Here is a 27,203-nt window from a genome sequence, read left to right on the forward strand (position 1 = left end):
TGTGAGGCAAAGCTGGTTCAAGATGCTCCGTATCCGAGTTGCTGGAGCGTTGCCACATCAGTTACAAACAAATGCAAACAATTACTAAAACCACAAGTTTGTGATCATTGTTTTTGTCCAATGTTTCAGTTTGTTTTTTGTTTTAAATGTTAAAATGAGAAGAGGAGCCACCAGAGGCAGCAGGATTAGAGCTGCAGGCACATCCCCAGCACGAGTCGGGCCATCCACCTTGTTCTCTCCCAACCCTGCATTAAAGCATCATTAGAGCTGCAAGGCTCAGCAGTGGGTGGAATCATTTCCTGAACTGTTTGTAATTCCACTTCGTAAAAAAGAGAGGGTGGGGGGTGGAGGTGGGAAATAAAGCTAATGAGGAAATATTTTCTTGCAAAATAAGGGCTTTGCTTGGCTCGGCAAGGTGCAGAGCCGCTGTTTCCAACTTCATCTGAAGCACCAACCATTGGCCAGGGCTGATAGGTATCAGCTTGGAGAAACATCTGTCCCAAGTAAGTTTCCTGATGTTACTCAGATAAGTGTAGGATTTTATCAGTGTGCTCAATTTCTCCCAAATCAGATAGCAAATTACTGGGAATATACTACTCATAACCATGTGCTAGCTCTCGTATATGAGAAAAAGATGCATATAAATACACTATTCAGAAAAGTAAGCGCAGAGCAGAACTATTTCTAATGGAAGCAGTGTGGTTTGCTAGTGTGTTGTGATGGGCGAGCAGCTGGGGGTGAAAGGGAGAGCTGGGACTGCAATGCAAGGTCAGGGGATGGAAATCTTGGACCTTTCCAAACCAGCAAGGGCAAGAGGAGTGGGAAGGGGGAGCAGGTGGCTGGGGGTGACACTGGTCTGTGTGTGTGGAGCGGGGTCTGGGCTCACCACTCCCCAGCTGAGTCAGGGCTCTCGCAAGCACGAGGCAGCCAGCAGCACTGCCGCCGTGTGAGCACGCCGAGGGAGGGCGGGAATCCTGCCCTGACTATGAAGTGTGAAATTCACGTCCAAAAACCAGTTTCAAATAGTGCATTGTGTAAGTGTTCAATGGGTTTTCTAACCAGGGATCTATCACTGAGAGCATTACATTAAACATTAGGTGACTTAGCATGCTGTACCAGAAAGCCTGGGAAATAAGAAATGCAGGGATAGATTGCATTATTTATAGTTTCATTTTTCTTCCCCCAGTTTTGAACGCCTAAGAAAGAACAAGTGTATGCGGTGCTTAGAGGGGGACACAGTGTGGCCAGACTCTGCATTTGCAACGACTGCCTGCTATTCCTGCCTGGTCCTTTAAACTGGATTTCTCCATCCAGGCTCTCACTAACTGCATTCCTGCTGCTTTCCACCTGCAGGCAGAAACCCTGCCAGCCCCACTCCTGCCACCACCCAGTCCGTCCTCCAGCCCCAGAGCGCTTTGGGGGGCTGTGCAAGCCAGCTCCCCCACGTCAGAGAGCAGCCCCAGTCCTCTGCTGCTCGGAGGAGAGGGGGGAGCCCCCTGAATTTGCCTTCAGCCTCAGTGATGATCCAAAGCACTCTGCATCAGCCCCTCGCGCTGCCCAGGGACCCCACGGCCCTGAGCAGGGTCACGCAGCCAGGAGCACGGGGCTTTCCTGCAGCCTTCTAACAGCAGAAAGCAGGACCAAGCCACGCTGGAACTGAGCCTGACAACTTGTTACCTTGAAGGATGGTGTTTTACTTCTATCCCAATGCTTTTTGCTAAAAAAACCAAAAAAACCCCAAAACACCACACAAAAATTACATATACACACGCACCAGGATTCAGACTGGGGAAAACTGCAGCTAAGCAGCACCATTTGCCGCAGGGCTTTCAGTTCAGAGCATCCCGCTCTGTCTCAGAAATGTAATCAATTGTTTGGGATATGAAGAGGCAGTCTCATGATGTGGAGGGAGTTGAAAAACATTAGCTAGCATTCCTGTTAGGCCTCGCAAGGAGAGGCATGCTTTGCGTCTTCCTCAGAACCTAATTTAAAACACAAGGATGCATTGGAAAAAACCTGCTTTGGAAGATTTTAAAGAACAGCACGAACTAAAAAAGGAGCTGCCAAAATTAATTTCCAGCATTAAAAATCAGCACTGATGAGAGCCATCTTAGATCAAATAATTTATTTAGTAATTCCATGTAAACACTTCAGATTTACTAGCAAATACAATGCTTGCTGTTCTTTTTTAAATAGATCATTCAAAAAATAAGAATCTATTATTAATGGCAGGTTGACTAGAGATCTCCATACTACTGTACAATAAGGAATTTGTTTTCTAATGGATTTAACATCTATATTTTTCTTGTTCTGCGTTTGCTTTACACAAAGCCCAAAGGACACACGTTTGAACTGCTCCCTGACGATGCCACTGCGGACCGGGGTGTTTTGGGGAAGGTATGCAGGCAAATCCTCCCATCCTGGCATTGGTATAAGCTGATGTGAGAGTGGGATGGCAGAACTTGCGTGAACACTGTTCACAAACACATGCCTTTTCGGTCAGAAAACAGAAAATGAACAGTGGAGAACTTCTCTTTGGGATACATAAAAGCAACGAACTCCATCGTTGGCATTTACTTATCAACACAGCAGTACACATACACGTATCCACAGTCTCGGAAAAGCATCCTATGAGCTGGAGAAAGCAGTGGTTCTGAGGCTTGGTACACCAGTGCACTAAAACCAAAAGAATGATACCTTCTTACATAGTCAAATGAAAAATAAATATCTTTATTTTCTGCCTACTTTATTTCAGTTTTCAAATAAATTTTAAATAAATCTGTACAAAGTATACTGTTACAGTATATATTCGTAAGTTAACTGAAATGCCTAAGTGTAACAACACTACAATAAAGCAGTATAGATTGGCACATCTCTAATAAAGATTAACTTTTACACTCAAAAAATACCAACTCCCGTGAAAATCCTTGATATATTTTTGGTATTTTTATGCAAGTTATTTTGCAAACATATTACAGTTCAATTCCCCCCTGCCTTAAAAAGAAAATCACTTCTAATGTTTTTTCAGAGAACATGAACATCTTTATGCTGTTAAAGGGACACCATCAGGCTAAAAGAGAGAGAGAGATAGAGATATTTTTTTAAAAAAAGCAAAAATTTTCATCAAAAATTGGCAAGTTTTAGATCCTGTGCACTTTTACCCATCTCACCGAGCTCCGACTGCAGTCGGTGCCAGGGATGGCAGGACCGCGGCAGCACCGCCGGGCATCTCGCCTCTCGTCGGGACCAGAGTGACTCCTCGTAGCAGCCAGATTTCCACCCGCGCGCCAGCTGCAGGGATGCAAACTGCTGCGGGAACGCTTCCAGCCAAATACCCAAACCAACAGGATAAGGAGTCTTCCCCTTGTGATTGAAAAGGAATTAACACACGTGCACTGGGGGTGACTTTTGCTTCCCCTCCTCCCCCCTCCCCCAAACAAGAATCTAAAATTGATCTGACAGTGTCCCTTTGCTCAAAATAAAGACTTCCATACTATATAGATTAGATATTGAAGCAAATTTGTTCACAGGGTGACAGAGCCAGGTACATTTCAAAATTCAAGTTTTCAAATCCAAGTGCAGTTGTTAGATTCATGAGCTCTTGAAACCTCCTAATATTTCATTAAATAATTCCAAACTGGGAATTGGGGGATAAATATTACAGATTAAGAGCGAGAGTTCTCGCTCTTAATCTTTCCAATGATATATTAAATCAACGTTTACATGCTGAAAGTTAATCTTACATTAGAATGTAATGCAATATTGGCTGCAACATAAACCTATAAATAAATCAACTGCCATAGATTAAACTCTGTTAAATATTTCTAAGTTAATAAAATATTGACAGTATTATAAAATTACAGTATTTACAATAAGAAAAAATCTAGACTAATATATACCTTTAACAGATCTCTTCTCCAATTTGGGATTGCAATGAAATTATGAATATATGAACAATTTATTAGAAAGTTGCATTGCAATTATCATTTTCCCATTAGAGCTAGAGAGGGTAATCTATCACTGCTTTTTGGAAAAAAAAAAAGTGACTTCTGATGGTAGGGTGTAGCTTTTGAGTACCAAACTGGTAACAGGAGTCCTCCGCAAGACGTCTGAAGATAATGTAGGACCAGCCTCAATTGCTCAGATTAAAGTTGTATTACAGAACTGCCAGCAATCAGAACCACCCAGGCTGCAAAAGGGGAGGAAAGGTAGTTTTCAGCTCAAAGTGCACAGCTGGAAGGGCTCCCCTCATTCTGGACTCCAACTAATGCTGCAGGAGCTTCGGTCTGCACTCAAAAACTGCAAAAACCTCAGCTTTTGGGTTCATTGGGAGGAAATTAGTTGCTGGTGCTCCTTAAAGGGACATAGTTAGGTTGCAGCTATGCCAAAAACACTCTTGCCAATCAGGTATGATAAAACCAGACTAGGCATTTGAGATCCTCTTTTGGCTTGGTTTTTTGGGAGGTTGTGGTTTTTTGAAGTCAGGGCTGGGCTTGGGTGTTTTTGTGGGGTTTTTTTTGTTTGTTTGTTTGGGGGGTTTTTTGGGGTTTTTTTGCATTTTATTTGCTTGGGAGAACAAAATTGGCTGGGACCATGCAGTCAACTCATTTTCTATTCCTCGCCAGCTTCTCTGTTTCTTGAGTATTAGCATAACGCTGTTGTGTTTGGGTCTCAAACACCGGCGGAAAAAAAGGAGGCTTCAATGCTCCCAAAATGATTTGTCTTGGTATAAACCAAAAGCCTGAAAAAATGACCTAAAGCGATTCCCATCATTAAAAAGTGCCAGCTGCTTTTGGGGTCCCAGACACCTAGCAATGTCCTTTTAAGGATCAGACCTCTTGTGCTTTCTCCCAGCCTTGGAGGAAGAGTTTACAATGAGTTTAGGAAGGGCAACATTCAAATTCTCTCCCTCCTCCCCATGTCACACTTGCTTTCTAGTAGTAAATTAGAAAAAAATGGGGGGGAGGGGTGGTGGGAAATATTTCAAATTCCATTCTTGCCCTTCCCTCCCCCAGACCTGCTCACTGTAAAACAGAAATGGCATTTTTTAGTGTATATTTTTGGATAACTCATTTTCTCAGCCCCAAGCCTGAAGATGCTTGTGAGAGACCTACCCGCAGGCTTTGGAGAGGTGAAGCAATTTATGCATTTGCAGGGGTTATCTATCAGTTCCCACAGTGGGCCACCGGGAACGCCTCTGTCCTTTAAAGCAGGCTTTAAAATGGTAAAAGAATAATTTGTAAACTCGAGTCTACATTACCAACAGAAGGCTCTAGGTCCTGCAGGCTCCAGTTCCCAGAGATGCAGAGCAGGAAAACTAGAAAGAAAACTTGGTACCTTTCAATCACCTGCCGGGTGGTACTGGGGGGGAGCGGGGAACGAGAGAGACAAAATGACAACTGACCTTATAAACAAAGGTATGTTTAGGGCTTCTGGTTTCAGGAATAAACCGATATTTACTGGTAAAAGTCTGCCAAAAAACAAAAACAGAAACATAGGATTACTGGTAAATATTGGTTTATATGGAGAAGATTAAAAAAAAAAAAAAAGAAAAAAGAAGTCAGCGTGCTCCTGATCTCCATGTGCTCCTGGGCAGGAGCTGAGACCTGCCTGTGGCATCCCTATACTTGGTGGCATCTTTGGCACCCAGACACCTCAAACCAGAAGCCTTGTGTGGAGAGGAAAGTTGTGTTTCTTTCCTTTTCTCCCCTTAAACTACGTGCTTTTTTCTTGATCCCTCCACCCCACCCCACCCCCGCCTCTGCAAGGCTGGTCCTGCGGGGGTTTGGCTCAGGAGATGGAAAGTCTTCTTCCAAAACCACTTGGAAATGAATTTGTACATAATATGGTATCTCATCACCAAGGCTGCTGGTGCCTGAGCCTCGTCCGCTCCCTGAGATACCATAAAATATACAAGACTGAGTGTATATTTTAAATAAAGCATTTTCTTGTAAGTGGCATAAACCCATTCATTTTATTTACATGCTTATTTATTTCCAAAAATAGAGTTGGTCCACATTGGACAAGAGAAATCAAGAAGCCATACAGTAGAAGAGTTAAAAGTCCAACATTTAACCAAAGTACAATGAAATTCCAGAAGTCTGTGGCTGACTTGAACCACAGAAACATACACATGAGCCACACAGACATTTGTACATAGAGCATTATATTACCAATAATATTTGCAAACACAAGGTCAAGATGGCTAAAAGCCCAGGAGAACCGAACCAGGGGTCATGGCTGAAGCAGGTGGTGAACAGCCGTCACTACCGCGGGGAAACACCACTCTCCAGAGATTTTGCTTCACTTTAGGTTTTTTCTTTAACTGAGAAAGTCCTAATCTTTCTGCCCTGGGGATCAAAATTGAGGACTTGGTGAAAGCCAACCACACGTAGCTCCCTAAACGCACACCGAGCGGCTGGGTGATGCACGGGCAGCATCACCCGTGGAGATGCCGGGGGTCTCGGACCCATGAAGATGCGAGGAGCGTGTAACAGCACGGATGCCAAATGGCACTGGCAACCCCCAGGGCTGGCTGTGCTGGGCCTGAGCTCTGCTCAGAGGACAAAAGCCCAGCCTAAAACCCATCAGGTTTGATGCTGAAGCAGGGCAAATCTGCAGGGCAGGACCCCCGTCCTGTCTGCCCGGACAGACTGACCCTGCCCGCTGCTACCCAGCCTTAAAGATCACCTGGAAAAGAAAAAGTAGGTATTTATACCCTTGTGGTGTGCTGCGGGGTGTCTGGAAAGGGTCCGGATGGGTTTTGTCTTGAAAACAAAGATTTCCTTCCCTTGCCATGAGCAATTTTTGGCATTAGCAATTCCAGTCCTGTCTGCCTTTTCTGGAAGACCACAAAATCCAGCCTGAACAGACGTAAGGTATTGGAGGATGTTGCACCGGACAGATGAGGGAAGTGATTTTTTTTACTCAAAAAATTTAACTTTTTTACATTCAAGAAAAAAGCTCGGAGGCCTGATCGACAGCAAAAGAAGAAAAAATTGCAAAGATGCATTCTCTCTGTGTTATGGCCTGGTTTATCTAGGTATTGCCATGGACCTCACTGTGGTAATATCTCAGTGTCTCCAAAGGATGGAAAAATAGATTTAAATCTGTATGTTCTCCTGCAGAGAATCACAGCAAGTAAAAGGGGGAAGACAGCTGTAGCACTCCTGGTACTTCTACAAACTACCCCCTATACGGGGTAGAACCGCATTAAAAGGGTATAAATTAATTTTCCTTTTTCAAGTCATCTTTGACACTCACAATATTAAGCCTAGTCCAATGTGAATGCTAGTATAGAGCGAATTTACAGAATACCAACGATAATTATCTGTACCTAACAGGATTTAAAGGCAAGTATACTCAGTACATTTAGAAAAAAATACTATTACCAAAATGCCAGACCTTTGACAGCAATTAAAACAGAAGCAGCCGTGCAGTTTTCTATGTGTACGGGCAGCCTTTAGCAAAAGTCGCTATTATCATCTGAGCCTGTAACAGACAACTTTATCTTCTGATTTGTCTTCTAGAACATTTCTAACCTCAGATGTGAAATAAATTTTTAAAAAGAGATGGGCCTGATCCCGTGCAGTTGGGTACGTACAACACTCGCCAATGAAACTCAAAGCCCAAATTCCTAAAGAGAGAGCACAAGAGATTTTTTTTCTTACATCAAATAATTATCATGCAAGCATACCACAATGTTTTTATATTAAGTACTTCAAAGTCAGCTGGTATAATTTAACTAGAAGTGAGCAATCTAATGAAATTAGTATTTCTAAGGGCGGGGGGACAAATGTTGTGCCAGTGACAACCACCGGATTACCAAGGGAAAACAGCACAGGGACACCGTGGGGGTCTAATGAACTGTTTTACAGGAGAATTCACGCACAGCAGCCTCTCAGACCTTAGCACCTAAATCTGTAATACACAGTCTATACCACTTCATTTGCTCTTGCTACCTAGAATCAGATATTCTTCCTCCTGAATGAGCAAATCACTTAAAGCCTAGCAATATTGTCGGAGCATTAAAAATTGCTTTTTTCGCCCCCTGTCTGTTGCCTTGCATTTCCCAGGGTCAGCCCCCAACGCTGCATGCTCACAGTACCAGACCTTCTCATGCTCTTCTGAATTTTCCAGTCATGGCCAGGCTGAAGTCACTTCTCTAGAATAAACCAACCAGTCTGCTCGTTCAATTACCAATTCTAACTCTAACCAAAAGCCTTGAGGTGCCTGCAGTTAACCTGCTCTTATTGCAAAATACGATGATTTCTCAAAGCACTTACTCTTTGGTACCATGATCTACCGAAGACAGGGAAGGTGGGAGCAGCAAGGGTATTTGCGATGACTTCTAGACTGTTAAGAAGCCTAAAACTAAACTAAAGCAGCAAAGGGCTGTTGTACCTCACACCAGTTAGCTATGAGTCCTCCTAGGTCTCTTGGGAAGAGAGGTAACCCTGCTGCGCATGCACACACGCGCACAGGCAACCGTCCCTCAAGAACATAGCTAAATAAGACCTGGAAAATGTTGACCAGACCTCTCTCCTCACTCCTTCCCTTTCTGCCCATTGTCAAAACCAAGGGGTTTTATTTTTCTCTTGGTATAAACAAAAGAAAACAGAACATATTCACAACATTAGTTGCTGAAGCATGCTCTGGGATCTGGCAGACCTGCAAGTCAAGCTCAGGGTAGGAATTTGAACTGGGGGTGTCACATCACAGAAGAAATCTAGATGCCATGCTACCCAGTATTCTGGGCTTGTTTCTCCTCTTCAGTCAACCAGACTTTGCAGCCTGGACCTAGATGTGCTCACCAGAAAAGTTCAATGAAAACCCACCCTTCTCCACCTGGCAGCTTTGTTTTTAATGAATTGGTTTCCAGAGGAAACTCATTTATTCAAAGGCTCAAGATCTACTCAGGATGCAGACCTGGAAGCTTTTGATCACCATCTCCAACTAGACTTTGTCTACCTTGTGCTGCCCAAGTGATCAATATTGGCTGCAACCAAGAACTCCCTGATATTTCTCCTCTCATTAAAAGCGTAATTTTTTAATACCTTTTTTGGGAGGACTTAATAAAACTCTTTTAAAACATCCAAATATAGATCAGTTGATTCTCCACCTCCTGCTGTTTGTCAACATGTTCAAAGATTCTGGTTGACTACCCAGAAAACAAGACTGATCATAGAATCACAGAATGGTTTGGGTTGGAAGGGACCTTCAAAGACCACCTAGTCCAAGCCCCTTTCTTTGGAGAAAGTACATTGCTTTCAACCTATCACATACTGAAGAGTTACAGCACTTCTGTTTCTCCTTCTCAAACCGGAATTGAGGTTTGCTGATCTGCAACTCCCAGTGCCTTGTTTAATACTTTAATTAAAAAAATAATAATCCAACCTTAGGATGCTATCTAGTCATGGAGAATGCTAAGCTATTTTTTTACAGCCCTATTTTTGCTAGTAACTTCAGTGTTTCAGTCTCAAGCTCATGTAAAACTCATAGGCACATCTGTTGCTCTTCCACTTGAACTTAATGATTTGCTCCAGCATCTCTGCCTCAAACACTCAAGTTGCAGAGGGAGGCTCCTTATCCTTACCATCCAAAAGGACTAGGTGACGGATAGGTAGGCTCTCAAACATGCCCTGTGCTCCAGAATGACGCAGAGAAGTCACTTAAGTAGTATGAAGTAGCACAGAAAATTAACTATTCCTTCAGTCCTGCCCACTCAGATTTTCTCCCGAGCCTTCTCTCTGATAAACTTAAGATAGCGTTTGCTCCCTAAGGCTCTTCAAAGCCCCTCCTAAACCATTTAATTTCCAGATCATGGCTTACCTGCCATACAGCATGGCTCTTTCAGTCTACTGTGCGAGAGTTAGACTTCTATCTTTTGATGGAGTCTTGCTGGACTCCAGAAGTCCCTTCCTTTACAACTATTTTACTTCATAACTTTATAACTATTTTACTTCGTAACTGATTTCCAGTTCAGCTCTGCAGCTCCTTCATGACAGAGCACTGCCTAATGTGGATATCTGTAACCTTTCCAGGTATCTATGGGGCTGCCTTGACAAATCTAAGGACTTTATTTTTCTGATCTTCTCCCCTGCAATATTTTATAACACAAGACTCATTTTTAGACCAGTGCCTTCCACCCCTGAGGATGCTGAACCTGTAATTGTACTGTGGTCACTGCTATTTAATGACTCAACAGTAATTATATCTTGAACCAGTTCTTACATTTTAGTCCTAAATCAAGGCTAACTCTATACCAGGCTGTTACAAGAAATGACCCTTTAAGTAAATCAAGATGTTTGTTCACCAAAATGTTAGCCAGTTTCTTCCCAAACAATCTGGCCAGATAGCATGGACATAATTGAATTTACTTTTTCTTACAGGTTTATGAAGACACATGAGCCTGGTTTTCTCCCAAGCCCCATGAAATCCATAACCTTCTAGTCTGGAATAGAAAATTTCCTAATACCTGTGTGTCATTAAAATATGGGATTTATATCCAACATAAATTTGGTTGTGTGGTTATCACTACTCCAATTTCCTCCCAGATTTTATGGCAGCTTTTTAGATCTAGTGTTCCTTCACAACTTTATGACCTAGCATGCCTATTCAGTATAGTTTGATGCAGGTAATGCAGTATCTTACTGATTTTCATCACCCCCCTGCCATGTTTCAATCAGACCAGCTATGCCAAGGTCTTTTTACACTGCCGAGCAGTCTACAACAACTATTTTTGTTTCATGTTTCCACACTGGTATACAGACATTTTTATTGTTTGGACCACACGCCTGTTTCTTATCCCAATCTGCCGCCCGACAGGTGGTTGCTCCTCCCGTGCACACAACTCTGCTCTCAACCTCCTCGTACCCTGTGCCAAAAAGTTGCCCCTTGCCCTCCAGGAGAAATGGGCACGTGTTTTGTTCCCGGCACCACTGTTCAGCACCTTCACCCAAGCCCTGACAGCCTCAACCTTCCACCAGCACTGTGTTCAGTCCGTCTTCTCAAAACCCTGACCACTTTCTGTGCCACCAGTCTAGGGAAGCTTCAGCTGAAGTGGAAACCAGCCCATGCTTAGAAGTCATGACTCTTCAGTTCACCAACTTATCATACCCTTTCTATCATTTTCCCAGGCATGCATTAAGACTTTAGGAAGAGGTACTGCCATGTCTTCAATTCTGTCTTCTTACTAGTCACTCAAATTTAGCTTCCCAATTATCTCAGCTTCAAGGATGACAGTCCCAGGCTTGCTCCAAGCACTCCAATATCTTCCAAGCATTCTGATATCTTCCAGGATCTACTTGTCCACTCAACAGGCAACTCCTCAGATGGATCTAATCTTTGGAAATGGAGCCTGTATCTGCCATGACCAAATCCTCTGCCATCCAAACCTCCCAGAGCAACTTCCCCAGCTTCTGGAGGCATCTCCAGAACAGAGAACAACTCCTCAACCCAGGTTTTAGTATTAAATTATAAATCGCCCCCTTAATCCTGTCCAGTTGCAAGTCAAGTTTTCAAATAAAAGGCAAGGCAGCCAGTGCTGAGGTGAGGACGGACCACGACCATCTGCAGATGATTTAATGCCATCTCTTCTCCACCAGCTCAGCACCCTTGGCCTCAAGATGCTTTCTGGAGCTTGGAGCACTTCCACTTGTTGCACTGTATAGTATTTTATCACAAGACATAATCACTCGTAAAGTGTGACCTCTCTGCACTCTGTGTGCAGTTCCTCGTGCAATTAAGCTGACGTTCTTCAACTCCCATAATTAAGCTAGGATTTTTACTTTATGACCATATAAAGTCCATCTTTAAACTAAAAATTGACTGTTAATGGATTCTTTTTTTAATTACTTTAAACTACCAATTAGAGACTTTCATTGGACAAAATAAATCACATATGGCCTTGCAGAAGCCTGCAAAGACTCATTTACCAGGACTTTTATTGACAGTTGCAGCTCAGAAGCCAACATTTTTATTTTTTAAAGATCAAATGAGCCTCTGAACACAGCACTGTCCACAAACCTATCTGTCCACTGTCCAAAGACCTATCCGCAAACCAAACTGTTTGCATGCATGAAAGCAGAGATGACAATTACATGAATTTGCAGTGCTTAGTTCAGAATTATTAATGCTAGAACATCATTCAAAGCCTCTACTCCCTATTTTGCTCAGAGACCTGCCTGACTTCCCTTCAGCAGCCCCTGGCAATGGTGATCCTACCATCATTTATTATTTAAATAAAATAATCTTTTTAATAAAAACAAATTTTGACCCCATTTATAACTCTGTACCTGCCAAGACACTGGCTTCTTTTCTTCACCTCTCGTGCTGCTCACACATTTTTCTTAAGTTGACCTGCCCACACAGTTCCTGATAAGCCAATGCTACGTTGCCAGCTCTCCTCAGCATCACTTGAGTGGGAGGTTTAAATGCCAGATTTCAGAAAATCCTTTATCCATGCTTCCTAACCCTGGCATTTCTTGAAGTATTGACAGATCAGCAAGCCTTTACAGTTTGTCTAGAAGTAAGACAGCTGGACCTGCTTCTGCTGGACTGATGCAGAAGAGAATAGCTGGGCATTGAAAACCCAGGTGAGTCTTGAGGAGTCTGGACCAGCTGATGCCAATGTGCTGATGCACACTCCCAAGGAGCTGCTGCTTTGAGCTCCTCTGGCCATACTAAATGCCCAAGCAAAAGGCAAGCCCAGAAAAAGCAAATTCCAAACCTCAGCAGACTACAGGCAATAAAGCCAGCAGCTTGCATCGCACTCACAAACTACTGTGCAACCAGGACAGAGCATGGAGAAATAAAACATATTCCCTAGTGAGACACTACAGCAAGCCCAACCTGGGGGAGAGAAAGACACTCAAACCAACGTGGCTAACCTTCAAATGACAGTGCTGCTCTGAGATGTCCTATCCAGAGAGGTCCTGCCCAAGATGCACAAACAGTATCCTGCACTCTGGCACATGACAGCATGCCTTTCTAACCACAGTTAGAAGATCAAAGCCCACCCCAGTCTTTGACCAGGGCTAACACACCAGCTGGAGGGCACTGCAGGTATGATGAGCACCCGGTGATTTGAGCTTGAGTTGCACATCAAGACGTTCACCAGCAACAGAAAAAAACGCCACTGCTCATTTTCTCCACCCTCAACTCCCAGCAATATAAATTACCCAGGCATGTATCTTACAGATTTAGTCTCCTCCAGCCACTGCATTAAGCCTGCAGCTTCATCTCAGCACCAGCCACATCAGCACAGCTGATGACACAGAGCAGCTGAAAACATGCCAGTGGAGGTCAGCCCCGCAACAGAGACCCCATGACTTGTGTGTGCTCGCACGCAAGCCCCAAAGCCCCCTGTGCCTCTGCTGGCCCACCCTAGAGCAAACACATGTTGGTCCAGCGGGATGATGAGATGTCTCCGAGAGCCCAGGCTCAGCTCCTAGACGTTCCCGCAAGCATGACAGTGCCACCTCACGGTTGAAACCACTGACACAGGTCAGCAAGACACGGTCTCTTGCACCACAATGGTCACCCATGGGGGCTGCCGGCACAGTCTCTGCACCATGTCCAGTACAAAGTCCAAACCCATGGCTGTCAACATGGTCACAGGGATTCAGATGTTGTTTGCAAGCCACCTTTAGAGCAGCTCTCCATAGAAATCAACGTGCTGACCAGGATGACATTTCAACCTGTAGAGGTTTTTCCCTGAAAAGCTGTCTAAATCTCTCCAAGGCACACACTTTGGCTTCCCGGTGGCATGCAGCAGACCAGCTCCCACAGCAGCCGCCTCCCTCCAAAGCCTTGCTAGCCAAGAGGGGCACAGCCTTCCATGCTGCAGATGTAACTCCACACCTCTCACCTCTGATCTGCGACAGAAAGAATGAAGCTTTTCTTTGCTTCCTGCATAGTTCAAGATAGTGTTTCAAGAAAAAACCCCTCTGTGCCACAGCCAGGAAGGCTCAGCACAAACTCCCAGTGCCAGCGTTGCAGCCAATCCTCTTTTCACTTCAGTCTCCTATGTGGCCTAAGCCTAAGAAAAGGCTAAGGTGTGTATTTTTGTAAAGCTAACATCAGGATGGACAGCAAACCAACCGATGACCAGCAAAGCCAAGGAATTATCTAAGACCAAGTTACCTGCTGGGGAGATCCAGAAGATGCCCATTCAAAGCAAGCACTCTCCCAGCTGATGGCTGATCCAGAAAGGAGCAGAAGTACGCCACATGTTGTGAACCTAAGCCTCAAGGCAACGAGGTGCAAAAAGGGCCAGCCATCTACACAGGCGGTCTCCTGTTTATCTAGGGCTATGTCTACATGAGCAATCAGCACAGCAAGAGTCAAGTTAGACAGCAAAGGAGTCACTGCTCAGCACTCGATGGTCACATTATCTGTGTTTTGAGGATTTTACTCTCTAACGAGCTCTGGCTTGGTCTGATGGACCTAATGACAACTGGTTGGTAGAGCTTGTCTTTTGGCTTAGTTTAACCCAAAATGAATCAGGTCACGAGCTCTGAGACTGCTCCGTGATAAACCCACGGTACATTACGCAGGGACAGCAGAGCACTTTGCTGCAGTAGCGCATGCCCTACCTGAGCTGCAAAGGTACCACAGACACCGCCACAGCCCTGGGGACACCCAGTGCAGGGTCCTGGTCACCCTAAATGAGGCAATACTCACACAGAGGCAAAACCTACAGCCAGCCTGAGCAGGGCTCCATCCTGGCTGGACGTGGTGCCTTTCAGAGCAAAAGGCTCAGGACCAGATCCCCTCCCCAGGCAAAGGAGCGCCAGCAGTATTGATCCGCAGAGAGACAGTGAAGCATTGTTCGGGGATATCCAGCCATTTGCTCTATCTTGTTTTAATCAGTCAACACTCAAAAAAAAGATAGCGGGACCAAAAGTCCTCTATCTTTATCTTTTCTCACTTAATCTCCAGCTGACATTTTTCCACGAAAACATGCCTCATTCCTCGCTGTACGATTTCAACTCTCCCTCTTCTGTAATATTTTGCCTCAAACAGGCTATACAACTCTTTACTACTTTTACAGAGGCAGGTATGACATGCTCCGACTCTCCCAAAACCCACGACTGCTCATCTGGCTTCAGCCACATACAGATGCCGAATTGCAGAGATGGGACCAGCAGAGCCACCCCAGCCAGGGAGCTCAGCGCCCCCCCACCCCGCACTGCCCTGGGATCAGCTGCCTGACACCCCTTGGCTGCCTGCGGCAAAGCATCTGCCAGAGCTGCTGCCACCTGGCTCTTAGGGGCTTCTCCGCAAGTGGTACCACCTACCCTCCACCCTCCACCAGTTCAGATGCTGAAGCAGTCAAACGGCGGCCAAGGTGCACCTTGGCATCCACCTCTGCCAGCCCTGCCCTCCCACCGTGCTCTGAAAGCCATTTCCCACCCTCCAGATGGATAACACCTCCTCTGCCGTGACTGCTGGGAGCTTCTTCTCCGGGACAAAGTCTATGCACCCAGCTTGGTGCAAAAGTCCTGAGTCCGCTGGCTCAGGAAATGTCCTTTAGTGACAACGGCACCGTACCTGCCTGCAGGAGGGCACGTCCAACAGCAAACCTGCTCATCCTTTCCCTTGCAGTGTACTTCTCCAGCAGCAACTTTTATGCCACCCAAGTTGCAGTAAAATATCCAGTATACCATTGGAGAAGTAACTCTGTGAACCCTTAAAAATGGATGATTTGGCATTTACTTCCTTCTGCTCCCTACGGCATCCCCGCATTAATGACAAGCAGTGCACGGCCTGGTAAAGCCTCCTAGCCCACTTGTATTTTGCAAGAAGTGGGATGCACTGTGGACCCCTATGTGGGCTGACTTTCTCCCAGACTGTAGTGTTGCTAAAACACAGTCCCATTGGGAACTGAAATGCTTCAAAAAGATAAAAAGTAAAAAAGAAGGATAGGCGGGCTAAGAGAAACTCCCAGAGTACACCCAAGACCATCTGGCATGAAAGTATGGAAGCAGGGAGGCAGCATCACTAATGGGAGCAGAGCGGGCAGCCCGACTCTGGCAGAGGAACTTCAGCTGCCACACGAGAGGAGCATCCTTCCTGTGCCATCAGGACTTCGCCCCCAGGAATTTCAACATGAGAGATCCCACTTCAGAGAAAAAAAATATAAACGCCATGAACTTCAGGTCCAGAGATTAGGGTCTGGTTAAAACAGGCTTTTAAAAAAGGTTATAATTTTGAAAGTCAATTTAGATTAACCTTAACTAGCTTTAAACTATATATATGTATCTCCTTGCCACGTTTGCAACCCACGCACAACATTTTGCGGTGCCAGTGAGCTAAATCATGTGCAAGTGAGCGGAGTAAAAGGAACCACGGGCTTGAAAAAAAAACCTCTGGGCTCAAATGATCTTTCATTGTTGCAAACAGCACAGGAGATGGCAACAGCAGAAGGAATCAAGAATAAAAATGGAACTCACTCGTTTACCTTGTTGGTTTTGTCAAAACATTTTGACAACACTTTGCATGTGCAGCCCGCTTCTCTGTTCTGCTACCAAAAATGCAGATCCTTTCACCTATCTTCATGCATTACTGAAGAAAGTCAAGAAGAGTTTTTTAGGGAAAAGCCCAGCACAAGAACTTAAAAATATGCTGGACTCCTCTTCAAGATAGTCCAAACACCAACATGGAACAGTGACCCTTCAATTACACTAGCTGAGTTAACAAGGAGCAGGCAGCCAGCAGAGGAGGATAGTAAGAAAATAAAAGGAAAGTTTGGGGAAGCCTGACAAAAAGCAAAGAAAAAAAAAAAAAGAAGAAAGAAAAAAAAAAGAAAAAAATGGTACAAACCAGGATTTTAAATTTGCGATTAAAAAATTAAAAATTCTTGACAGTGTTGTTTTAACAGAGAAACTATCCAGCGCTTTAGGTAGCACCCTACCTCTCAAAAAGCAATCCAAGACGGTTAGAAGTAGCAAGGTTTTGAATGAGCAAATTGCACAGTTGTGGAAGAATTTGCTTTCACTGCCTCCTATCCCACTCACCTAAGAGGGACTTGTTTTCTACCCTTTGGACTAGCGAAATCCAGGAAATTGGTTGGTTCTAGTTACACTTTGAGTTTTTGTGTTTCACAAGAGCCCCCTGAAATGTAAACCTGTTTTAGCATTCTTGTACATTAATGTCAGGTTTCTCCACTTCTAGCTCCCACAACTTCTGCCACAGACAAGTCAATCAGATTTGGTATATGCCCTGGAACAGGAAATGGGAGGTCTGGGTCTAAAGCAAACAAGCAAACAAAAAATAATTAGGTCAGCATTCTGCAAGGTGTTGGATCCAAACTTGGTGGATCTGCTGAAGTCTTCAACCCAAAATGCTTAGTAATTTTACTTTAAAAAAAAAAAAAGTTTAACCTGTTGAACTTAGAGAAAAGAAGAAAGTGGCAGATGTTTGAGGAAGGGAGAAAAAGTGTGCAGGTGCAAAAACATAACGTGCCTTAGTTCACCACCTCAGAAGAAATCAGAGTTTTCCTTTGTTTGGTTTTGTTTTTCTTAAGTGCCAGGGAAAAGTGCTTCCTAAAGGGTGGCTTTAGAGTTTACGGGCACCAAGGTGGAAGCATGAAGTGAAGACATGCCAAAAACGTCAGGTTTTCATAAATGCTTCTTGAAAACGTGCACCGTGTTTCTAGTAAAAATGCATATCTACCAAATCTCCACTGACCACAGGCCACTTGCATATGGAAAGTTGCATCAATTTGCAGCATCGATGCTGACATTTTTGCCTTCTCCTTCCACCCACCTCCCCAATTGTTTTTCCTTGGGAGACATACAGCGCCACTGCATTAGAACGTACAAGAAATGAAAACAGTGAGTACGACTGATATAGATCCATTGACTTTTTATTACAAATGTACTTGATCACTTGGCTTCAAAAAAGTTTAAATCAACCCCTATTTTCTGTACGCCAGTACAAAGTAAAATCTATTTTACAAATTAAATACCTAAAAATTTGACAAAAATATTAAAGTTTGATGGAAAAAACAGTTATAAAAATCTTAAATCCCCTTTTAAGAAGGTAAGAGATAATATCCCCTCCCAACCCCCACAGTCCTGTTATACAATATTAATAGTCATTTTTTTAGAATAGGTAGGTATGTTATATCTTGCTGTTAGCATACAAGACACTCTAATAGCTTTATCTGTATATACTCCAGTTAGTGCATGAATGCCATCTGATTGAATATAATCAACTATCTTTAACTGATCCCTAATTTACATTTCATAGCTTGCATAGTTTGAAGGGACAAAGGTTATACTACAGCTAATCATAAAAAAAGGTGGTTACAGTGCTATTTTTAAAGGCAACAAAGTAATTGCTCCCCCCCCCCCCCCCCCAAAAAAAAAAGACGTTATCGGTCAGCTCTGAGCAGGGGTTAATACCACCAGCAGCTTTCTGCCTTGCTCCATAGGATCGTCTCTGCCTCGCACCCGCTGCCCGCGCCAGCAGCCCCTCTGCGCTTTACAACAGTGAAGTTACAGGTTGCGAACCGCTTCTCAGCGGGCGCTACACCGAGCACATTTCAACCCCTGCAAGGGATACGCAGGAAAGTGACACTGTCAAGTATTTTTTTCTTTTTTTTTAAATTGAATTTTTCAAAAACGCTCTCCGCCGCATACGGGTGTGCCTCATTGGAAGCTCAGTGTCCTGTCCACACCCCACAGCCAAGTTTCTGACCACTGGCCCGGCTGCCCGTGGCTCCAGCCTGGCCAAAGACCTGGCACTGTGGGCCAGGAGCTCCAAGACAGTCCAGCCAGTCCCCTCCGGCTCCTGGGCGGCTGGAGGGCTGCCCCTCGCGGCAGCATCGCAAGCGGGACCACAAAGAAGAGGCAGGAATCAACAGCGGCTTGTTCGCTTTCTTTTTTTTTTTTTTATTTCACTTCTCAGACAGAGCAATTTTACTTCTTAACAAAATAATAATAATAGTAATGACTTTGAATTTGGAGGACATTTCTCCGTTAGCATAAAACCACTTAAAGGGTGGCTGTATTTCAATGGTAAATTACTTGACAGTGTCCCTTTAACTTAAAAATAAAATGTCAGTATTGCAATGAATTTCAAGTTTTCTTGCACGTAGTCATTATAAAGTAGTTTTTATCATGCTCTTGGACCTATTCTACAAGACATTTAAAAGCATATCATCAAGGAAAATATAAGGCATACTTCTCAGGAATTAGATATCTTGGCACATTTGAGCATACTGTCTTTTTTTAAAACAACACATATGGTCAAATATACCGTTCTTCTCCTAACATTAAACAGGGTTTTCTGTACTTTGTTTTAAATACTGAGATATTAGAGCCTTGGTAAAGTACCGAGCACCTCCGGGAAAAAAAAAAAAATTAAAAAAAAAGCAAGAAGTAAATCAAAACAAAAACAAAACCAGAAGCAAAATCCCACGAACCTTTACAGTCATTTTAGTCTTTCATTATCATCATTCACCAAGTCCTAGAACATACATAACATGCGTTAAAAGAAGAAAACAAAACAAAACAAAACAAAAACCAACAAAACACGCAGAAGAAACCCAAAACGAGACAAAAACTGACCACAAGTTCTCGGACACTGTTCACCAAACTGCCAGTGGGCTGTTACAGGCTGTACTGGTTTGACTGGAACCGCGCGGCCCCGTGCACTTCTCGAGTCAGCCGGATCCCGGGCAGGATCCGGGCGGCGCGGGTGAGGAAGACCACGGGGAGCAGCCTGCCTCGTTAGCGATGCTCCCAGGAGCCGGGAGGGTACGGAAGGACACTCTGCCGTGCTCTCATCACCTCCCGCTACTTATTGCTGGGAACACAACGCAGCAGCGTGGAACTACGATTGCCGGACTGCGTCTGTCGGCAGCGCGACAACTTTTGGGAGGGCAGTGAACAGCAGGACCAAGACAATCAATCAAGTAGCAAAACCAAAGCAATTAATTTCCTAACTACGTCTAGCAGCATGGAGAATGCAGTCCCGCACACGTCACAGTTGAAGTACAATAATTGATGGAATTGCCCATCCAGACCCTCCGATTCAAAAGCAGGTTATCAGACAAATGTTTACATGCAATTGAGAACCATTTCAAATGTCACATTACGCACTCCGAAAGCTTATTTTACTACTGGGAAATAGGAAAGTGCACATTAAAGCAATTTTAAACATTTCCAGTGATTGTTTAAAAGAAACAGAAACACCTCACTACCGGCATCTCATATTTAACTTTCTGTGAACACTAACGGCAAACTTCTTTAAAGGGAAATAATGCATGGTACAATGGAAACAGCTTGTTTTGACACTTACAGTACATCTTGAAAAAAAAAAAAAGAAGAGAAAAAGGGAATTATAATTTCAAATGGGAATAAAAAGACAGCAGGAAATAAAATTATTTAAAACAAGCTTTTCCCCACCACCACCCCCCTTCCAAAACTCCATCCTTGACCATCAGTAAAGAAGCGCAGGCAGCTCCTGCTTGTGCAGGTGGTGCCTTCTACGCACAGCAGCTAGGTCTACCAGATGGCTAACTTTTCCAAGAGCGTTAAGAAAAATGATTGCATCCCAAAAAAACTTCCCAGTGGAACAAGATCCTAGTTTCTCTGAAATGCTGTCTACTGAATTCCGGCCAAAAAGAGAAAAGAGAGAAAAGAGAAAAGAGAGAAAAGAGAAAAGAGAAAAGAGAGAAAAAAGAGAAAAGAGAAAAGAGAAAAGAGAAAAGAGAAAAGAGAAAAGAAAAGTTTTCACTGTTTAAGGCATCTTTTTTTTTATAATGTTTTCACTCATAATGATGATAGTCATGCAGCAGTTTAATGATAAAAATATATTAATATTTTACTATACAGCAGCAAGAAGTTAGTCAATTAAAAGCACACCAACTTTTTTTAAAAGAAAAAGAACCAAAGCAACAAAAACAACCTGTAAAAATCTATTCTTCTTATTATTATTACTACAAACAATTTCAATTTGGAGAACACACCTGGACAGATTAGTGTTCTGACAAATCTGCATTTCCCTACCCTAGGCTTCGACCAGAGCCTGCGAGCACGCACACCGGCGAGGAGGCTGGGACGGGGAAGGAAGGGCACGGCCAGGCTCGCCAGGTATGTAGCCAGTAATAACTAGCACCACAGCTACATGGAAATCCGTTACAGACACACACCGGCTTGGCTTTCACTTTTAAATGAAACTCCGAACCCCACGGCTCAGTAGGATTACTCTGCAATTGCGTCGCACTGATTTCTAACAGGCCTACAGAAGTTAACGGCACTGGCAGGGATCAAAGCACAGGTTCGGACCTCTCACGAGTTTAGGACATAGTGCTAGTGCCAGTGGCAACACGGAAAGACTCGCTACCTGCTGTCCAAAAACAGGTTGACTGGAAACCGCTGCACGTCAGGTTAAGTACTTTAAGTACACAGAATAAAAAAAATATATTATGAACAATACAAGTACATCTCATATACACAATAATGACAATACGCCTACTCAGTTGTAAACCAAACAGGTGCAGAAAAAAATATTACGGGAAGAAATTCTTTACTTTTTTTTTTCTCTCTCTCTTTTTTTTTCTTTTCCTCTTTTCTTTTTTTTTTAAACTATTTGAATAACTTTGGTTCAAACGTAAAAATCACAAGTTAGCAAATTTCATTTAAATGCCTTTTTTAATAATTTTTCTTCATGTTCACAGAAGTTTCACTGACCATTTTTATGTTTAAGGTCCAGATGCAATGCATATTGTATAAAAGAGAGCACTTATTGTTTACCTTGCATGAATTAAACCTACGTACCTTTTAACTCTACAAACTTCTGCATAACATTTAGACAAAGCTCAGACACACAGCATGCCTAGCCCTCATATATATATACACATCTCTAATCACAGGTATATAGGGTGTCAAATATACTATAGTAACCTCCATGTAAGGTTCGAAATTTGGTAACAAAATGAGAAGAAAAAACTAAAAATATTATTTTACGTGTTCTAAAATATCTCTTTTTTTTGTGCTAAAGTCAAATGTTAGCTCAACATGAAAAGGACTTTTTTTTTAATATAATTCAGCAATATTATAATCTTGACCATTTTTGCAAACACTTTTAATAATAATAGCTTAAACGTGTACAAAAGTTCTCGGTTAATTAGGGAAATAAACACTCAGTTCTTTATATTTTTAATCAAGTAGGAAACACAGTTCATATATAATGTTATTACTTTTTTTTGACTTTTTTTTTTGTGTGTTTTGTTTTGTTTTTTTTTTTGTTTTAGCAGCTGCTTACTGTTTGATACGGTGGGTAAAGTGGAGGAACATCCAGCGATGGGTGGCGGGTCGGAGGCGCTGCTGCCGGGCGGCGGGGGGCGCCGGGCGGGCGGCGCTGCCGGGGGGGGCGCCGGGCAGCGGGGACGGCTTGTCGCCGCCGCCCCCCCGCCCCGCCGCCCGCCCGCCCTCCCGCCGGCGGCGGGGCCAGTCCGCGTCCCGGGGGGGCGGGCGGTCAGTCCTCCTCGGGCTCCTCGGCCTGCAGCAGGGCGCCGGGCGGCCCGGCGGCGGCGGCGGCGGCCTCGGCCTCGGGGGGCGGCTCGGACCCGGCGCCCGCGGGGGGGGCGGCGGCGGCGGCGGCGGCGCGCTTGTCCCGCTGCTTCTCCTGGATCTTCTTCATCTCGTCCGAGTACTTGCAGAAGGTGTGGCCGAACTTGGCCCAGACCTTGTAGGGGACGGTGATGGAGTTGCGGTAGGTGGGCTTCACCTCGCTCACCCGCATGAAGACGCCGTACTTGTTGGAGCCCACGTCGAAGAAGAAGCGCTTGTTGTCCACAGTCAAGGAGGTGCCCTCGGGCAGCTCGGCCGGCTCCTCCTCCACCCCGTAGTCGTCGATGAGCTTGGCCAGGGCGTCGCGGAACTCGATCAGGCCCTGGGCCGGCAGGGCGATGGTCTGGCCCTGCGTGGAGCCCAGCCCCGGCCCGCGGTTGACGGTCTGGCGGACGCGGAGGAAGCGCCCGCGCTGGTTCTCCTTCAGATCCATGTAGTACTTGCGGTTCTCCCGCACCAGGAACTCGCTCTTGAGCGCCCGCCGGGGCTCGTCGGCCGCCTGCGCCAGCTCGGGGGGCTGGCTGGGCCCCAGCTGGGCGTAGTGCTCGATGAAGTCGCCCAGGTAGTCGCGGAACTCGACGGCCACCGACATGGAGAGGGTCAGGCGGCTCTTGTTGCCGCCCGCCCCCACCTCGGCGATCTTGAGGAAGCGGCCCTTGGCGTTCTGCTTCACGTCCAGGTAGAAGCGCTTGTTCTGGATGTCCACCCGCTTGGAGGCCAGCTCCTGCGTCTCATGCTGCAGGCCGCCGCCCGGGCCGCCGCCGCCGCCGCCGCCGCCCGAGCCCGGCCCCCCGGCGCCCGCCGCGCCCCCGCCGCCGCCGCCGCCGCCCTGCTCGCTGCCGCTGTCTCTGTCCGCCATGATGCCGCCGCCCGCCGCCGCCGCTCGGCCTCGGCCGCCGCCGCCGCTTCTCGCCCGGCGCCCCCCCCTGCGCCGCCGCCCGCTCCGCCTCCTCCTCCTCCGCCGCCGCCTCCTTCCTCGGCCGCCCCCGGCCGCCGCCGCCGCCGCCGCCGCTCCTCCCGCCGCCGCCGCCGCCGCCGCCGCTGCTGCAACAGCCCCCGCGGCCACCAGCCGGCCGCTCTCGCGAGATCTGCGGGAGCGAGGAGAGGGCGCGGGAAGGCGGCAGAGAGCGGCCCCCGACGCCGGCCGCCCCGCCGAGCCGGGCAGCAGCGCCGCGCCGCCGGGCGGCCGCGCCGCGCACCGCCGGTCTCCTTCAGCGGCCGGGGGCGGGCTGCCGTGCCCCCCCCACCCCGCCCCGTGCTCCCGCGGCTCCCGACGGCGCCTCCCGGCCCCGCCAGGCTCGTCGTGGCCAGGGGTTCCGGGAGGAGATCCCTCGCCGAATCCCAAGCCAGCTCCAGCCCAAGTAAGGATGCTTTCTCCCCGTGCTGCAGGCCAGGAAGCAAAGTGGCAGGCTGTGTTTGGCTAAACAGTCCTTTCCCTGCCCGCTTGCCCGCCTGCTGCTTCCAGGAAAGAGAGTGCTGATTTGTGGGGAGGGCGTCAATGCTACCTTGAGCATCCCAAAAAAAACCTGCAGGCGTGGTGAGCGAGGCAGTGGTGCTGCGAGGCAGATTTCCTGGTGGCCTGCGGGATGTGCTCTCTGCTGGAGGAAATAACGTGTGCGTTCATCAAGGAGAAAGAGATTAAATTGCTAAGACATCTGTGTGTCTTAGATGTGGCTTAGATATCATGGGAGGAACCACCAGTCTGCCCCGATGTTGTGATTAAAGCCTTTGTTATTAGTGACTCCATGAGTAACAGCAAAAAAAAAAAAAAAAAAAAGAGGAAAACGGTTTCTTTATAATACAGAAGCGATGTTTTGAAGCTGCGGTGAGCTGCAGCTTGCAAGCTGTCAGCAGCTGTATGTCAGCTTGCAGAAATGCCCTGAACACCTGGGACGCGCGGTGCTACGTGGATGCTACGTTTGATTTTCAGCCCGTCCCAACGCAAGACTTCTCCCGGTGGGTCCCTGGCGTGGGAACTGTGCAGCCAAGCTGGCATCACTGCGCTGCACCCCTGTGGCAGGCTGAGGGCTGATGCTCTGTCAGTTCCTCTCTCTTGGTTTGCTCTTTTTATCCTGAAGAGAAATGACATTTTAACTGAGGCCTAACGATGATGCCTCTTGCTAATGCCAGCAGGTATCCTTACGGAGTCCAAACCACTGCTTTATTCATGCGGGAGAGCTGGTAAATATATAACTGCTGAGGAAATGCATTTGGTGAAAGCCTGGTGCCCAGGAAGCACGTGGCTGGTCTGTTTCTGACTGCGGTGGCGTGAGAATTCCTGGTGGTGACGATGCTGATCAAGTGCAGGCAGCAGCAGCAGTTATTCTTCCTCCCCAACGAAGACCAGCATTATTGATTTCAGAGTGGATGCACTCCAGGTGGATACCGGTAATCCCAGGAACAGACCTGCCAACGTTTCTCCTTTGGTGGGATGGTGTTGGTGGGACCCTGCTTGTCCAGCATCATTCTGTGTGCCTAGTCACAGCAACTACCTAATACTCTGGTTTTGAGTCTGAATTTGGCTAGAATACAGGCATTTGCTTATTTAAGTAAACAGAACAAAGCAAAAAAATGCATTTTTTCTTCCCAATAGGTAATCTTTTTCAACAGAAGTTCTACCATAGCAGTCCCTCTGGGCGGCTGGCAGTGGCTGTGCTGCAGGGACCTGCACCAGTCTGCCGAGCGCTGAAACAAGGTAACATGGCCAAGGCAAGCCTGGGATGACTGCTGGAACAAAGCGAGGTGCAAAACAGGATAGACAAAGGTGGTGGACAAACCCAGGAGCCAGGGGAATCTCTTCATACCTTGTCCAGGTACTGATGGCCAAAGACTGGATAGGGATCTTGCAGGGACATCCTGGGTCACAGGCTGCCCTCCCTCGCTGTTGTAGCCATATCAATATGTCCCACACGTTTATCAGACTTCTTGTGGGCTTCTTCTGTGGGTTCTGCTGAAATCCATCCCAGACCTGTTTGCTCTGAAAAAAAGGAAATCTTTTCACCCCCAGCCTGAATGGCTTCTTTACAGCTCCCCACAACTTTTGGCTTGGAGCTTTCATAAGGTTTTCTCATGTTTTCTCCCCTTCCATGTGTCTCTCAGTAGCAATTATGTCCCCTTCAGCCCCTGTTCTGGTAGTCTAAATAAAACCAAGTTTTGGTGGTTTCCTCTCATAAGATAAATCATTTCTTTGACTGCTGTAGTTGTCCTTTATCACACCAGTTTCAGTTCCTCTGAAAGATGGGGGAGGAAGTATTCAGAGTCATGGCTGGGATTTCAGGCTTAAGATCAATGGGACTTTTGTTTCAAAATCCAATTTGGAGGGCTTTTAAGAACATATCTGATCATTACAGCGAGCATCGCAAAGTTTGGAGCCCAAGCCTGTTATTCAGCTACAAAAGAACAACTCTGCTGACTCCAAGAACTTGTACAAACATTTATAATCGCAGGAAGGAATCTAAGAGCCATTCAAACAACAGATAAGATTCGTAACAAAAGTGGCTGAGATGCAATTGTTATTGTGCAAGTCAAAGAAAAGGCTGTCACACACAGAGGATGTTGCCAGGAAAGATGCATTTGAGTTGCCGAGCCATTCTTCTCCCATCCGCTGTCCGAATTCTCCTGCAGTCTTCCTGGATCTATTCAGGCTTAGTTGGGCGATCCAGTGGGCTAGGGGGTGACTGAGTTTAGGCTTGCTGTTGGACACAGCGTTTTGCCAGGATGCGTCAGATCCTTGCCTTGTCCATGGTGGGACAGCTGAACAAGGACTGGACCAAGCCAAGGATCTGACGCATCCTGGCAAAAAGCATATTCTGGTTCAGAGTATTTCCTGACCTGTGATGGGTCTTGGAGCAATAAAGCAATCAAAGCAAACTTGCCATTACCATCTCTTGGAGACGGAGCAATTAGAAGGCAGTTACAGCTGCATGGGGATGCCTGAAGTTGTGCAAAGGCTTAGACTATCCCCCGGACTGGGGCATGTAACAGGATGGTGAAAGCTTCCTTTGCTTTCCATGTGGGTTGTCTTCAGAGTGTGCCTTTGGAGAGAGGAGTTCAGCACGGCTTGTGCACTGTCTGCGAGGCGTTGGTTGCCCCGTGAACAAGCCCCATCGTGTGCAGTGAACAAGAAACTAGCACAGCACATATGTAAGTCATTTATGAAGACGGGAATGATGAACTGTACACACAATGGAGTTCCTATTAGGTCTGTCGATCCTAATTAAAAAAATACTTCTCAATGAAAATTATTTATAAAAAGAAATCACAGTGACCCTAAATCAAATTATTTGTGAATGGTTTTTAGTCTCCCAGATCAGTTAAAACTCCTGTGTTAGTCACTGGACGTCATCCAAACTACATGCTGAATGAATAACATGTCTGCCAAATGTCTTTTTTTTTTCACCCTCACCCAGTTTGGCACAGGACAATTAAAGTCATTTTTTCTAAATATCTTTCAGAACATCAAGCAACTGTAAAATAACAATGGAAAAGTTTGGCCACGGTTAACTACAGCCCTCCAGTTGTAACTGCTTCTCTCAAAAAAAAAATCTGGTTCCTTTGATGATCTGTTTTGGGTGAGCACCAAGTCAGGGTTTCCCCCGTGGGGTACTGGGAAGT

The 27,203-nt window shown here is 45.8% G+C and overlaps 1 protein-coding gene across 18 annotated transcripts; it reads right to left on the reverse strand.

Annotated features, from left to right (window-relative positions):
• Positions 1–2,110: 2,110 nt before the first annotated feature.
• On the reverse strand, positions 2,111–23,680 carry LOC104638416 (transcriptional activator protein Pur-alpha). Of its 18 annotated transcripts, none has more exons than XM_075767055.1 (5): positions 22,282–23,679; positions 5,405–5,470; positions 5,115–5,317; positions 3,900–4,189; positions 2,111–2,676 (listed from the first exon to the last, which is right to left on the reverse strand). In XM_075767055.1, the coding sequence occupies exon 1, from the start codon at positions 23,446–23,448 to the stop codon at positions 22,495–22,497; it is 954 nt and encodes a 317-aa protein (XP_075623170.1). In that variant the 5' UTR covers positions 23,449–23,679; the 3' UTR covers positions 2,111–2,676; positions 3,900–4,189; positions 5,115–5,317; positions 5,405–5,470; positions 22,282–22,494. The 18 variants fall into 18 exon arrangements, 16 of the variants coding, with proteins under 16 accessions (XP_075623170.1, XP_075623169.1, XP_075623168.1 ...); XM_075767054.1 differs by having other exon boundaries at positions 3,171–4,189; XM_075767053.1 differs by having other exon boundaries at positions 3,162–4,189.
• Positions 23,681–27,203: the final 3,523 nt, after the last annotated feature.

This window comes from Balearica regulorum, chromosome 14, assembly GCF_011004875.1.
Source record: "Balearica regulorum gibbericeps isolate bBalReg1 chromosome 14, bBalReg1.pri, whole genome shotgun sequence".
Taxonomy (NCBI): domain Eukaryota; kingdom Metazoa; phylum Chordata; class Aves; order Gruiformes; family Gruidae; genus Balearica; species Balearica regulorum.

Excerpts from the sequence above, each read along its gene's own strand:
- LOC104638416 (XM_075767060.1), bottom strand. The coding sequence starts at position 23,448 with ATGGCGGACAGAGACAGCGGCAGCGAGCAGGGCGGCGGCGGCGGCGGC.